This window comes from Protopterus annectens, chromosome 7.part0 (assembly GCF_019279795.1).
Source record: "Protopterus annectens isolate FY-2018-M chromosome 7.part0, PAN1.0, whole genome shotgun sequence".
NCBI lineage: Eukaryota > Metazoa > Chordata > Ceratodontiformes > Protopteridae > Protopterus > Protopterus annectens.
The window spans coordinates 601,123,286-601,136,387 of record NC_056739.1 but is presented as its reverse complement, the minus strand read 5'-3'; the positions used below and the strand labels follow the sequence as shown (position 1 = coordinate 601,136,387).

The 13,102-nt window shown below is 36.5% G+C and overlaps 1 protein-coding gene across 3 annotated transcripts in view; it reads right to left on the bottom strand.

Annotated features, from left to right (window-relative positions):
* LOC122806621 (collagen and calcium-binding EGF domain-containing protein 1-like) overlaps nt 1-11,948 on the bottom strand; it is an 876,736-nt gene extending 864,788 nt beyond the window's left edge. For all 3 annotated transcript variants that reach the window (XM_044077195.1, XM_044077194.1, XM_044077196.1), the window contains exon 1: nt 11,587-11,948. In XM_044077195.1, coding sequence (XP_043933130.1) covers nt 11,587-11,669 — 83 coding nt within the window. In that variant the 5' untranslated portion in view covers nt 11,670-11,948. The remainder of the gene's footprint in view (nt 1-11,586) is intronic.
* Between the last annotated feature and the right edge of the window lie 1,154 nt (nt 11,949-13,102).

Sequence of the window (13,102 nt, the reverse complement as noted above, 5' to 3'; positions counted from 1 at the left end):
TGAAGCATCACTCTATACCAGCATGTAAACAGCAACTGTACCCCATAGGAGATAGCACAAGGCTAACCCCAGAAGCAAACCCACATTAAGGCACCAGAATATCAACAAGCTTTATAATGAAAAGAATTCTGACCAAAATTAAAGGAAAACTCCAGTCTCTCCTACAGTTTAACTCAATCCTTAGGTTTCTTTTCTCCCTACAATATGGTTCCAGTGTTGTGTATGTACCAGAAACTGGCATGAACTTTTTTAAAACTTATTTCTTTGTACTGGAATCAAGGGAAGGGAAAGCCCACCTACTTTTTTTTAAAACTTAACTTCTCGCATACTTTGCAGAGGAATTTCTCTCTGCCTGCATGACATACCATAGACAGAGATACATCTGTAGTTTATCCTGTCAGGTACTGCTGTCACTATTAGATGGGCAATTAATCTTGCTAATGTCAGGAAACAGCAAGTAATATAAAAAAGACAGAAAGCTGTAAAACTGTTTTCCTCTGTTGTTATTGTGGAGAAGATGAGAATTTAATACTCCCCTTTTATAACAAAACAAAGTAATTAAATCAGTCAGGGGTTTAAAGGCAGTTGTTGCCTCTTCTGACAAATTTACATAAGCAGCAACACAGTATTGAAATGCTAAGCTTTGAATGTTAGTTATTTATAATTAGTTTATATGTTAATATAACTTAAATGTAGTATCAAAGATTTCTATGACATTTAGAGAAAAATCAGAAAATATATTTTCTTATGAAGTATCAACACATTTACCATTGGGGTGGCCTAATGGTTAAGGTGCTTACCTTACAAAGACAAGGTGCAGGGTTTGAGTCTCATAAGGGTTAATTGGCTAGGCTTAAAATGGCTCACTAGGGCAGTTAGCCTAGTACTAATCTATGAACCTATGAACATACACAGGACAGAACTCCAGAGAGAGAGAGAGAGAGAGAGACAAGTGGCCTTCCTATCAACTGGGTACACTGAGAATGTTCATAAAAAGGTCTTTTATATTTTTTGTGGCATCCTTCCATAGGGGGATGCATATCTGGCACACGCAGATCCACTGTAAAACATTCTACTGACTTTACATTGTTAGAGTGCATGAACATTTTGTAGTCCACAAAGGAAATAGTTTTAATTTTGAATGTATGCTCAATGACAACATGTGTAGTGTTTCATTTAAGGTTTTGATTATGTATTGTTATATCTGTTATAATGACAGTTTTTAGTGTCAATGTTCAGGGATAAAGTATGTATATTTATTGTTTTATATTATATGTTTGTTCTGTTGTGTTCCTGTGTGTTGGTTTCCTCCGAAACTCAGGTTTCTCTCATTCCATTCAAAGACATGCATCAGCATTTCTCTCCCGGGCCTCTGCTGAAAACAGGCTCTGTGGAACCTAGTCAGACTTTCCCGGTCAACAAATGATAAATAAATAAATAAATAAATAAATAAAATATTGTGTTATCTTGCAGCAGGTAGAAAATGAAGTTATTTCCCTTTAAATGGTTAAGTGAAGGGCTCGCCCTTGACTGTTGCAGTATTTAAAGAGTACAACTGTAGCATTTGAATTTTTAAGGTCTGAGGAAGCAGTACGTGAAAGTGCTAACCTGTTGGATTTATGTGAATAAAAGATATTTGCTTTTATACACTCTGAGTATCTGGATAATTTAAGTGAGCCTGGTCGCCTCATACATGGTGCTGTTGTTGGACTTACTATTTTCTTCATTTTACATGGTGAGGTGTTAACTCTGTTGGGAGTACTTTGTTGTTGTTTGATTTAAGTACTTAACTATGTTTAAGTGCACACATACATACACACACACACACGCGTGTGCGTTTGTGTGTGTGTGTGTGTGTGTGTGTATGTGTGTGTGTGTTTGTGTCTGCTTGTGTGTGTGCGTGTGTGGTTTCCATTTTGATTTGTTTTTCTTTAAAGGACATGAACTACACACACACAGGCATATAATCTAGTTCTCTGTTTTATATACACACTCATATGGTTTTGTACACGTATTTTATATACATATATATATATATATATATATATATATATATATAGTATGTGCAATATGGGTGCAAACAATTCGTTATTTATAATAAACTTAATATAGTAGAGTTAAACATTATTAATGTATACACTTTAGTAAATGTTGCTTAATGTTTTACTTATTGATTGTTGCAGACTGACAAAGATTGCATGTGCAACACATAGCCAATATTTTTATGTCAGTATATATTTTTTTGTATTACTAACTGCATTTATTACTCATTATTATCTTTGCCAGTGTAATCTGACTTGCGGCTGAAAAGGGTCCTGGGACCAATTCACCTTCCTGGTTACGAAAGTATAAATAAATATGAAATAGAAAAAAAAGGTGAGTGAATTTGACAGAAATAATTAAGGAACTAGTAAAGCACATTTTAATTCTATATCATTCATCAGAGAGAAAAAAACTTTCCACTGAAGGCATTTGTCAGTAGCAGACAGACTTAGTTTGTCCTACTACTTGTCACCTGTAAATGTACAGCAAGGATTATTTACTGCAGTGAGAGTTGTCACACCTTAGCATGAGAGTGTGGGGGAATGTCTACCAGTTCTTTTAGAACTACAAAATAACCCCTTTACAAAAGCTTGCTATTTACCTAATTCTTTTGTTGGAAGTAGCTAACAGCTATTTATAGCATAGAACAAGCTCTGACAGATGCATGAATGAGGCTCTCTCAGGGAACCCTAAAAGTAGATCTGTTGCAGAAGATATGTTTAGATGACAGTGCTTCACAATCCTGCCATTTTGTCTTAATGGCAAGAGAAAACAGCACCACTTCCTTATTTATAGCATATCTAATGACTCTTATAAAGAAGACTTGAAATGTATTCTGGGAAGAAGGAATGAAAGCAAGAAAACAAGATCATGTTACCAAGGCAGACCACATCATCCACCATTTTGAGGGAATCACATTAAAATTGCAAAAGAAACACCTTGAGTGATTTTGTGGCATTAAAATAGTCCAGAAAACAAAGATACAATGATAAAACACGTTTTTTTAGTTCTAAGGTAGAGTTTCTCTTTAAGAAGAGTAATTCCCAGAATACTGCAGCCCTTTTCACAGAAATAAACAACAACTCAGGAGCTTAATAAAATTCACCAAAGCCAAGTGTGAGGCTAAAATAGCTACCTCAGACAATCGCAAGACATTTTTAGTTATGTTCTAAACTCAAAAGCACAACACAACAATACACTAAGCTGATTGTGAACAATGTTACCTATACTGAGGATGAAGATATAGCGAACCTACTGGCTGACTGTCTCTCAAGATATACCTGAAACTGGCTTGCCTCCAGATATCACACAAGACCAAGTTATAAAAGTGCTATCTAAAGATAAAGATATTGCATTGATGGTTCCTGACAATATCCCTGGCTGCAACTTAAATAGCATGAAACTTGATTTAGTCACACCCCTAACAACACTGTTCAGTCTCGACCTCCATACAGCTTTTGTACCAAGTGAATGGAGAACAGCTACAGTTATTCCCCTGCATAAGTATGGACTTTCCACAGACCCAGATCATTACAGACCCCCAAGTCTGACCAGGCTCTTATGCAAAGACATGGAAAGACTTATCATGGAATTAATCAATCAATATATAGGAAACCTCCAAACACTGGTCCCGTCTCAGTCTAAATTCATCAAGGGCAAGTCATGCTTACTCATGCAGGTCATTTTTTTGAAAAGGTCACCAAAGCAGTGGATGAAGGCAAAATTTTACCTACCACATACCTCAACCTGGCCAAGGCCTATGACATAATTCAGCACTCAGGCATAGCAGAAAAGCAAAATAAACAAGGAATAAACCTCTGTGTCACCTGCTGGATTGCCAATTGGGTCACAGATAGGATACAGATCAACACTGGAGAAGTTACCTCCACAAAGACACCAATCACCAGTGGAGTCCCCCAGGCTTCTGTGCAGGGGCCTCTACTGTTTGGTATCTGCTTTCCTGAAGTAAAAGCCAATACCAAAGGGTGATGGCCAAATAAATTTGCAGATGACTGCAAGCAAGGAGTAGTCATTGAATACATAATGACTTACCCACCCTGCAGGAAGGTTTGTCCCAAATAAATAATGGATGCCAAAATCATGCACTGAAACTACATGTCAAAAAATGCATTATTTGGGAAGTCATCTACCCCAGAAAACTACCACATTGACAATACACCTTTTACAGTTGACCCAGCTGTTCATGATATAAGACTTATGTGGACAGTGACCCAACTTTTGACCAACGTGTGTCTATTACAAGAAAGTCCTTCTATATTGCACCGCTTATAAACAAAGGGATTGTGTCTACATCTAGGGATGTCATTGTCCCTCTATACTCAGCCCTCATTAGATTATTATTGAATATAATGCCCCCTTTCACAAGTATCTGTCCAGGGGTCTACTTCATATAGTAGACTTACCATTTCATCGACTTCCATATCATCAAGATGACAATGTTGAAAGTTTAAAAACACAAATACCAGGAACATTGTATTTTCTCTCCAGGCAAATAACCACTTGACCACCAACAAATAAAATATTTTACAAAATATGGGGGCTGCGCCCCCCCCACACTCCCCTAACTAAATGTACCAACTCTGATATTGCATAACAGTGGATAAAAGGGCAAAGTGCACCATGGTGGCCAAGTGGTTACTTACCCAGAGAGAAAATACAATATTCCAGGTGTTTGCATTTTTAAACTTTCAACATTGTCGTCTCGATATGAAAGTAGACAAAATGGTAAGTCAACTATATGAAGAGAAGCCCTGTCCAGATGCATGTAACTGCAAAGCCCAAAGAGATACCTTACTAAAAGGATAAAAGGCTACACAATATGTCCTACATGAACCAACTCAAAGCCCTGTCACTATACCCATTGTCACACAGACTGCTAAGAGGTGAACCATGTCTGGCATACAAGGCATCCTCTGACCCAATACTGATGGATTTACTGCACATCAGCAAGTCAGATGGCATGAGAAATATTCAGTCCAGGAATCTAAACCTCTTCTGCAACATCAACAGAATGGTTTGGAGAGACAGAGGATACCACTGCTGTGGAACAGACTCCCCATCCACATAAAACAAATTCATCCCTGTCTGTATTCAAGCACAACATAGATATATGAAAGGGAAACAGAAAATTTACCCCAGGACTGCCCCTGTGCTACTAATGGACAGAGGCATCTCCTAAATGCTTTATCCCATGCATGGGTCCCCTCAAAGTATCTATCGTATGATCCCAGTTATTCTCAATAGAGGTAATATATAATTATTGACGATGGGATGAGCAAAGCCAGTCTCTAACCAAATGGGATAGGTTATCTCAAGCACAAAAGGAAACTGGCTAGGCTTAAAATGACCAGCAAGGGCAGCTAACCTATTACTTACCTATGAATCTACAAGACCATTTCAAAAAGGCACATAATCTAAGCCACTTAAAAGAACTCCCAATAAAATCAATGATCCATTTATTAAAAGATTGGATAATGAAAGCTTGCAAAACACAGACATATACATATACATATTTATAGCTGCAGTTCATGTTAAAAGTAAACAATATCACACCACACACACTGGACACAATACTCTATCCTTTCCCCAGTGCTGTCCCTAAACTTAACCAAAACCTAACCTTAACCATATCGATAACTTGCCCTTACCTAAACTTAATGCTTTCCCTATACCTAGCCCTGAATGTAACACTTTTCATACACATAAACCTAACATATAAAAGTAACCTTAGTACATACCATAACTTTAATTCTAAAGAGATTGACTGCTGCATTTGTCTAGTTGCCTTTCATTCAGTCAGAAATTTGACCAACTGGCTTATTAGTCAGTGTGGACTTTAGACAAATGAAATCTGATCAAATATTTTAGATAAAGTAAATGTCAGTAAAGCAGTGCACAGTGAAATGACTTTAGTCAATCAAATAGTTATAGGACACTAGTATTTAAAATACAATGGTCATTTAATTTTAGAATGCAAGTAACATTTATCTGTATGCATATTTACACGACATAGCTATCACAAAGATTTTAAATTTGAGAATGTGAAGAGTTTATTCTTATAACTTGAAGAATAAGCGGCTATACTGGTACTCTGATCAAGAAAGAATCTAAAGAATCAAAAAAATGGTTATTTAATTTTTTTAAAAAAAGGAGCAGTTGTTGCATATGCTAAATTCTAATGAGAGATTAACCCAGCATTCTTTTTTTGCCTGTAGTCAAGAGCTTTATGCCAGCCTAGTATTAATCATAAACTTGCTACAACTTCGGATAGGAACAACCTGTTTAGGTAGGTACAGAGATCCGAGCGTGAGACTGTCACTCCTCGTCAGCTCATTATCCTTACCATAATAGTGAGGCCTTGTTCACCTGTTTGGTATCTTCGGACTGAGGCATTTGTCTAACTGGTGCACTATTCTAAGAAGTTGCATCATGATTGTATAACATTCAGTGAGAAATACTATTTGTAACATTAAGACAAGTTTAAACTGCAGATTAAAATAAATGCAACTATTGTATATGATGAAATATTAAATAAAATGTGCCCTATGCAGCTCCTGCTAATTTTTTTTCTTTAAATTTAAGTGTAAACGGCATATTTTACATTAAAGGTACAAAGAGTAATTCAGCATAAATTTGGATATTGCTGTGCAAGCACTCCGTCAGTTTCATGCATATCTGCATAAATTAATTGTCAGTGCTATTGCTGGTTTGAGAAATACTGATGTGTTCACGTATATCCTTCATGTTGAAATTAACAGTTATTTTTAAAAGCTCCTTAACAATACACTGATTGTAAAAAATAAATGCATACATTTAACTAACCTAGATAAGTTTATTTTATTTTTTATGAATAAACAGAATTAACATATTACTTTTAGACTGATATAAAATGTAGGAATTATTGATATTAGTCAAAAGTCCCACCAGACTAAATTAAAACAGTCCTGGCTCAGCAAATGACCTAGTCATGGCCACAGTACTATATTGTTACATAAGCTTATTCATCCAGGCAACTATGTGACGACTGCCCTGTAGTCTCAAGATGGTCATTTCGAATCAGTCCTGCAGCTACTTTGCATGTGACAATACAATCTCCCTCGGAAAATATGGCATCAACACTACCTGTTTTGCAAGGTAGTATATAACAAAACTAAAGAACCAGCTATATACCTACACAAATGAGAAAGGAGTGCTAAACGTGGGTCCATGTCCTTGCATCGGTATAGAAATGCAAGCTTTGCTGAAACAAAGAGGCAAAGCAAGGAAGGTCAAGCTATAAAATTAAAACTACACCAAAATTACCTTACCCTAAGAAAAGAAGTAGTTCTAACAAACACATTCCTCCAAACTAAACAGATTGTTGTTAAGCTCTTTCATAAACTCTTTTGTACATCTATAAAAACTTAATTGGAGAAATATTTGAGCTTTGGAGTCAGTTGTCTCCGGCAACTATTTTACAGTACATAAAAAAAGATTGCCTTACAAAAGATATTACCAGAAATAGTTCCCAAATCATAGCACTTACTAATAATCCACAACAAAACTTAACAGGCTCAGCTATGCATCACCACCACCTTTCATTTCTGTGAAGTTTGAGCTATAGCTGCAGCCAGACTACTTAAAAACTAGATTAGAAGAAAAAAAATAATGCTAAGCATTCCAAACTCCATCCAGGACTCATACACATCCTGTAGGTCACATAAACAACCACTTGTCTGATTCCATGGTGTATAGGGTGTTCTTATTACTGCATCAAATGCTTAGGTTGTTGAACGCTTAAACGTCGACACCTAAACGTCGAACGCTCAAAAGTGTGACCGGCCAATTATGGAAATTTTTTCCCAGGGGAAAAAATTTGCTTGGCCGTCACTGGGGATTTGCCCTTTTCCCCAATGTAGACTAATCTCGGAGTTGAGTTGGTATATTTAGTTGGGGGGTGGGGGGCACAGCCCCCCATGTTCGGGAGTGTGGGGGCGAAGCCCCCCACTTGATTAGGGTTTTAGAGTATGTTTTTTTTTGTTGGCCAAGCAAATTCTTTCATGGGGAAAAAATCTGTGTAATTGGCCGGTCGCAGTTTTGAACATTCAACATTTAGATGTTGACATTTTGGCGTTCAGCAACCTAAGCATTTGATGCTGTAATATAGACACATCAGAGGGATGGAGACTTGCCTGTAGCCCAGGTAACTGGAATTCGATTAGCACCTGTAGTACTGGAGAAGCCATGCAGGCAGGGAGTGTAATGAAGCATGACCTCCTTACCTCTCATCAGGGGGTGAGAAGGATTTGTTTGCATAACAGAGTACGTTGGATGGCAGTTTCCTGGTGGAGGCTGGGAAACCACCACTCATATCACAAGGAAAGGGATGGCTGTTTAGAGGGAATGCCCCTTGCATGTATGTGATGATATTCCTCCCCAACAACTTGTATGGTGTGCACAATTAAAGTTGTTGAGAATAAAGAAAAATTCTCAAAGCACTCCTGTTGACTGTCTGAATGTTGCCTCCACCCCCTCCCATGATGACCCTCACCTTGGTGATAGTGAATTGGACCATCCGTTCACCAAGTAGGAGCTGATGATTGAACAGGTAGTGAGGCCAAATAATGGAGAAAAAGAAATTTGCACATATCGACAATCTCGCACTAACCACAAGTTCCATTCCTTCCTCATAAAGCACAAATACCCAAACTAACCAAGCCAAAAAGACAGTCTGGATTATATGCCAATCAAAAACATATATCCGCGAACTAAAATATGTGAAGAAATTCATATACAAGGCACTCACTGAACAGCTCAACATGTACAATCTCCTAGCAGATGTTCAGCAGTGGCTCAAGTCAGGCTTCAACACCCTCACTGCTATGACAATATGATTAATAGAATATTCCTACCAGGAATGTTTGTCAACATGATTCAGACCTTTGATGCCATTAACTTCTTATAAATAAGCAGGAGTTAAATTCCATACTCAAGGTTCTCATATGGTTCAGGAACTGCAAACAAAAATTACCATCCCAGGAAACTATCAGCAGCACCATATCTGATTTAAACACTCTTTCTAGTAGTATCCAGCACTGTCCCTCATGGCTCCATGCTCCATCCCATTTTATCCTCACTTTTCATCAATGACCTAATTGTTGACCATTCTAACTTGGAGATTACAATTCACATACACATAATTATTCTCCTTTGTCATGATAAATCTCCTACTACCTTGCAAACACAGATACAGGGCCACTTTAATACGTTGTGGCACTGGACTATGCAAAATAGGTTAACTGTCAACCCTCAAAAATCTATAATTATGTTCTCTGCCACTCCATAAAAACTAAGTAATCCAGTAAACATTCAAAAAAAATGCCAAAAAAAATATCAGTACTTACTTTGGACCCCACTCTCTCTCTCATTCAAATATATACAGAAAAAAGGAGTTGATAAAATAATACCAAAGTTATAACTCACAGGAAACCAACCTGCTCTTCACTGAATCAATGAAGGCATTAGCAAAGAACATATTCATTTCCAAGCTAGACACCAGCAGAAACCAGAGTATGTTGCTTTATATACCCAGGAGAAGAAACATCTATTACTTTCTCAGTGGCAATGGCAGAAACAACAATTCACCTCCTAACATATTTTTTCTACAAGGTAAATAAATAAAAATAACACACACAATCTGTCCTCAAAACTCACAGTAAGAACCCAATTGTTATGATCTCAGAACAGATAAGAATGTCCTTACTTTATAGTTAGACCACAATTGAAAACTACTATTGAAAAAGATTTTTCCAAGCCACGACCAGCTTGTTACAACAATCATCCTGTCAAAATAAGTCAGCAAACAACTATATCAACATTCCAGGCCAAGCTTAAAGACCTTCTCAAGGATTATACATGTAACTACTTCAGAGAAACAGGTTAACCTCTCAGTGATGAAATGTTACAAACTTCACCAGTGCTGGCCATGACTTCAGTCCTCACTTCTCATGAATGAACTGGATGAAAAGAACCCTGGCACCAGCCCATCTACCTGTTTAACAAATAAACCTGTTTTGGGCAGGGTCAAAATGTGGAACATCTAAAAAACTGATAGAAAGTCTGAAGTTCAGCCATTCACACAGTCAAATCAATGGAGTAGCAAACAAAAATACTCCTTAAAAAGTATCAAAATTATCTTTCCAATAGTAGTGTTTCGCACAAACACATACCACTAGACTTTAAGATGTGAACAAAAGCTGTATACAGTGTACAAATATTTCAGATCACCTTATTCTTTTCAGACTACCACTTCAATGACCGAACACAAAGTAAGAGAGTAAGTTTGTTAAGTACTCAAAATGTCAGATATTAATCACAGATCCATCAAGTTTCAATTACAATGTTCTTCAGTCAAACTGCAATAAGAACTGTATCAATTTTCCCTTCTGGCATTAAATCAGAGATTAAGTACATAGTATTTGTTTTTGTTTTTTACTGAATTCTTATCATACTTATTTGCATTGCCTTTGTAGTACGATAGTTTCTGATATATTGCTTCACATCAAAAATATACAAATGAAGCAACCTGCAATCTTCTTTCTGTTTGCTTGCTTTTTTACTTGCTTTAATTCATAAACAGACATTAAAACAAATATTATACTATGTGATTGTGTCATCATGTAATTTTATGAAATATTCAATATTTAGTTGTATATACAATGTCAGAGAAAGTATTCCCAAACCAAAAGATATTCATACAACAAAGTTCTGCTGATATTTATTTTATCAATAGTGAATCACCCCCCCCCCCCCATACCACACTGCAGTGTCAGTACAGGAAAATTAATGTAAGCCCCTGCGGTGAGAATAAAACCCACAACTTAATGGATAGTAGAAGAGTAAGTATTATTTGCTGAGACAGTAGTATTTTTGCACGAAAACATACAAAACAAATTATTATCATGATATTATATCCTCTTTAAAGGTAAGACTAATAAGGAAAATAATTGTATCTTAATCAGTGTGCAAAGAATGCATACTGGATTTGCTGCAGACCAGCTAGAGGTGCAGATTCAGAGTTCCATCTCCATTTTTCTATCAATGACAAGATTTATTGGCAGGTTAGTCAAAAGGAACAGATGAGCTTTTGAAAGTGGTGCACCATGCAGGAGCTAGTGAGAGTAAGGAGATTTAAGTTACATGTAGAATGCAACAAAGTTGTTACTTCTGTGCAGACATTAATTATATTGCCAACTGAAATGCACCAGAACTGGACATGTCAGGCTGATTTCCAGGCTTTATCTGTGAATCATTAACCTAAGATAGAAATAATGAAAAGTCGAAGTGAATGACGTCTTGTCCAACCCTTCTCCCACAAAAACACAGACACATAATTCAGACCATGCAAAATCATACGTATTACCTTCCTTACATTAGCAGCCTGATTTTTCACACTGCTTTTGCAGCCAAACTAAATGGCTATGTCACTGCATGCAGACTTGTACACACCTGCTTTGCTTCACAGGAAACAGCTTATGTTCTTACCTTTTCTCCTCTTTCTGAAATGGTTGAATTGAGGCTGTAAATGTGATTAGACAGATAGTTATGATGAAATTAAGTTTCTCCATAACAAGCACCAGCACCTCTCGTCTTCTAGAAAGTTAACACTATTGTCCTTTACAGGGAAATAATAAAGTTCTCCAAACTTAGTAAACCTAGTTTCCAAGTTTGCTTTGCCTGCTTTCAGGATATCCTCAAGAACCATCTCACTTATTTGCTCACTTTTGTCTTATTCCCTTTTAACTCTGTCTGGTTAATTAAGAGGAACATTTCTCTCCCACTTCAGAAGTTAGTACCTATAACTGTCATCTGCTACTGTAAATCATTGAATTGCATGCATTTTCTGGGATTATTGAATTGAAAAAAAAGTACTACAGTGAACAAATTGGCAGACAGCGTTATTGTATTTAACTCCTTGTGGGATTCAGGCTTCTCAGCAAAAGGTATCAATTGAAAAGAACTCTTCATCGCCCTCTGTTGAACTGCAATGTTGTTTTTTTAGCTGAGAAATAGAGCGTAACCAAATGTAAAGTTACAGAAATTTGAACTCATAAAAGTTCTTAAGAGAATTACTGATATTTATTTATAGTACACACATCTTGCACAAAGTAACAGCCCTTACAAAAAAATGAAACTAGAAAATACAGAAAAAAATAATATATCTAATCCATCTTGCTCAGTGAATGTGACACTGCTTATCAATTGCAAATAAAGATTGTAATTGTATTGAAGCAAACAGTTCACCAGATCACATTTTCTCACAATTCAGTGTCACTTTGTCTATTTGAATATGTTTTGATGCCCCCCCACACACACACGCACACACTTACAGAAATATATAAAGAGAGAGAGAGAGACATGTAGTTCATACATTAAAACTGAAATCCTGCCCTGTCTTTAAAAAAAAAAAAAAAAAGAAATCCATTTGTTACCATTGACGAATTAGAACTCCAGACACTAGCTAATTAACCTGACAAAAGGTCAAAAATATTCCTTTCTCCTGACAGAATATGATGATCTAGTCGAAGCAGAGCATATCTTATGTCATCGGATGGAGCAGACTGCAGGCTATGTATGAGCAAAACGTGAGATGTTGGCAAAATATTTTGCACAAGTATTTCTCACTAGGTAGAAAAAAAAAGTAATTTTTCTTTTGTGAAAGTAATTAAAAGAACTGAGAATATGATGGGATCCTTAAGAGATACTACATGGTTTGATAGATGAATTCAAACAAATATATTACAAGTTGTGCCAGATTATGTGTCCTATTTGAAAAGGTTGCATTTATACCTACTAGCAAGATCCCACTCTTACTGTTGGTCAGTGTCAGGCCTTGAAATGGACCATTACTATCATCAGACTGGATACTGGATAGAACATTAAGCTTTGTTTAAATAGATAGTTCTTTCTGTGTAGATGGTAGATATAGCATATTCTTTTTATATAGATACGGATCTTGGTCAAAAGCAATTATTTTTGTGTGTCTCAACTGAATGACTTC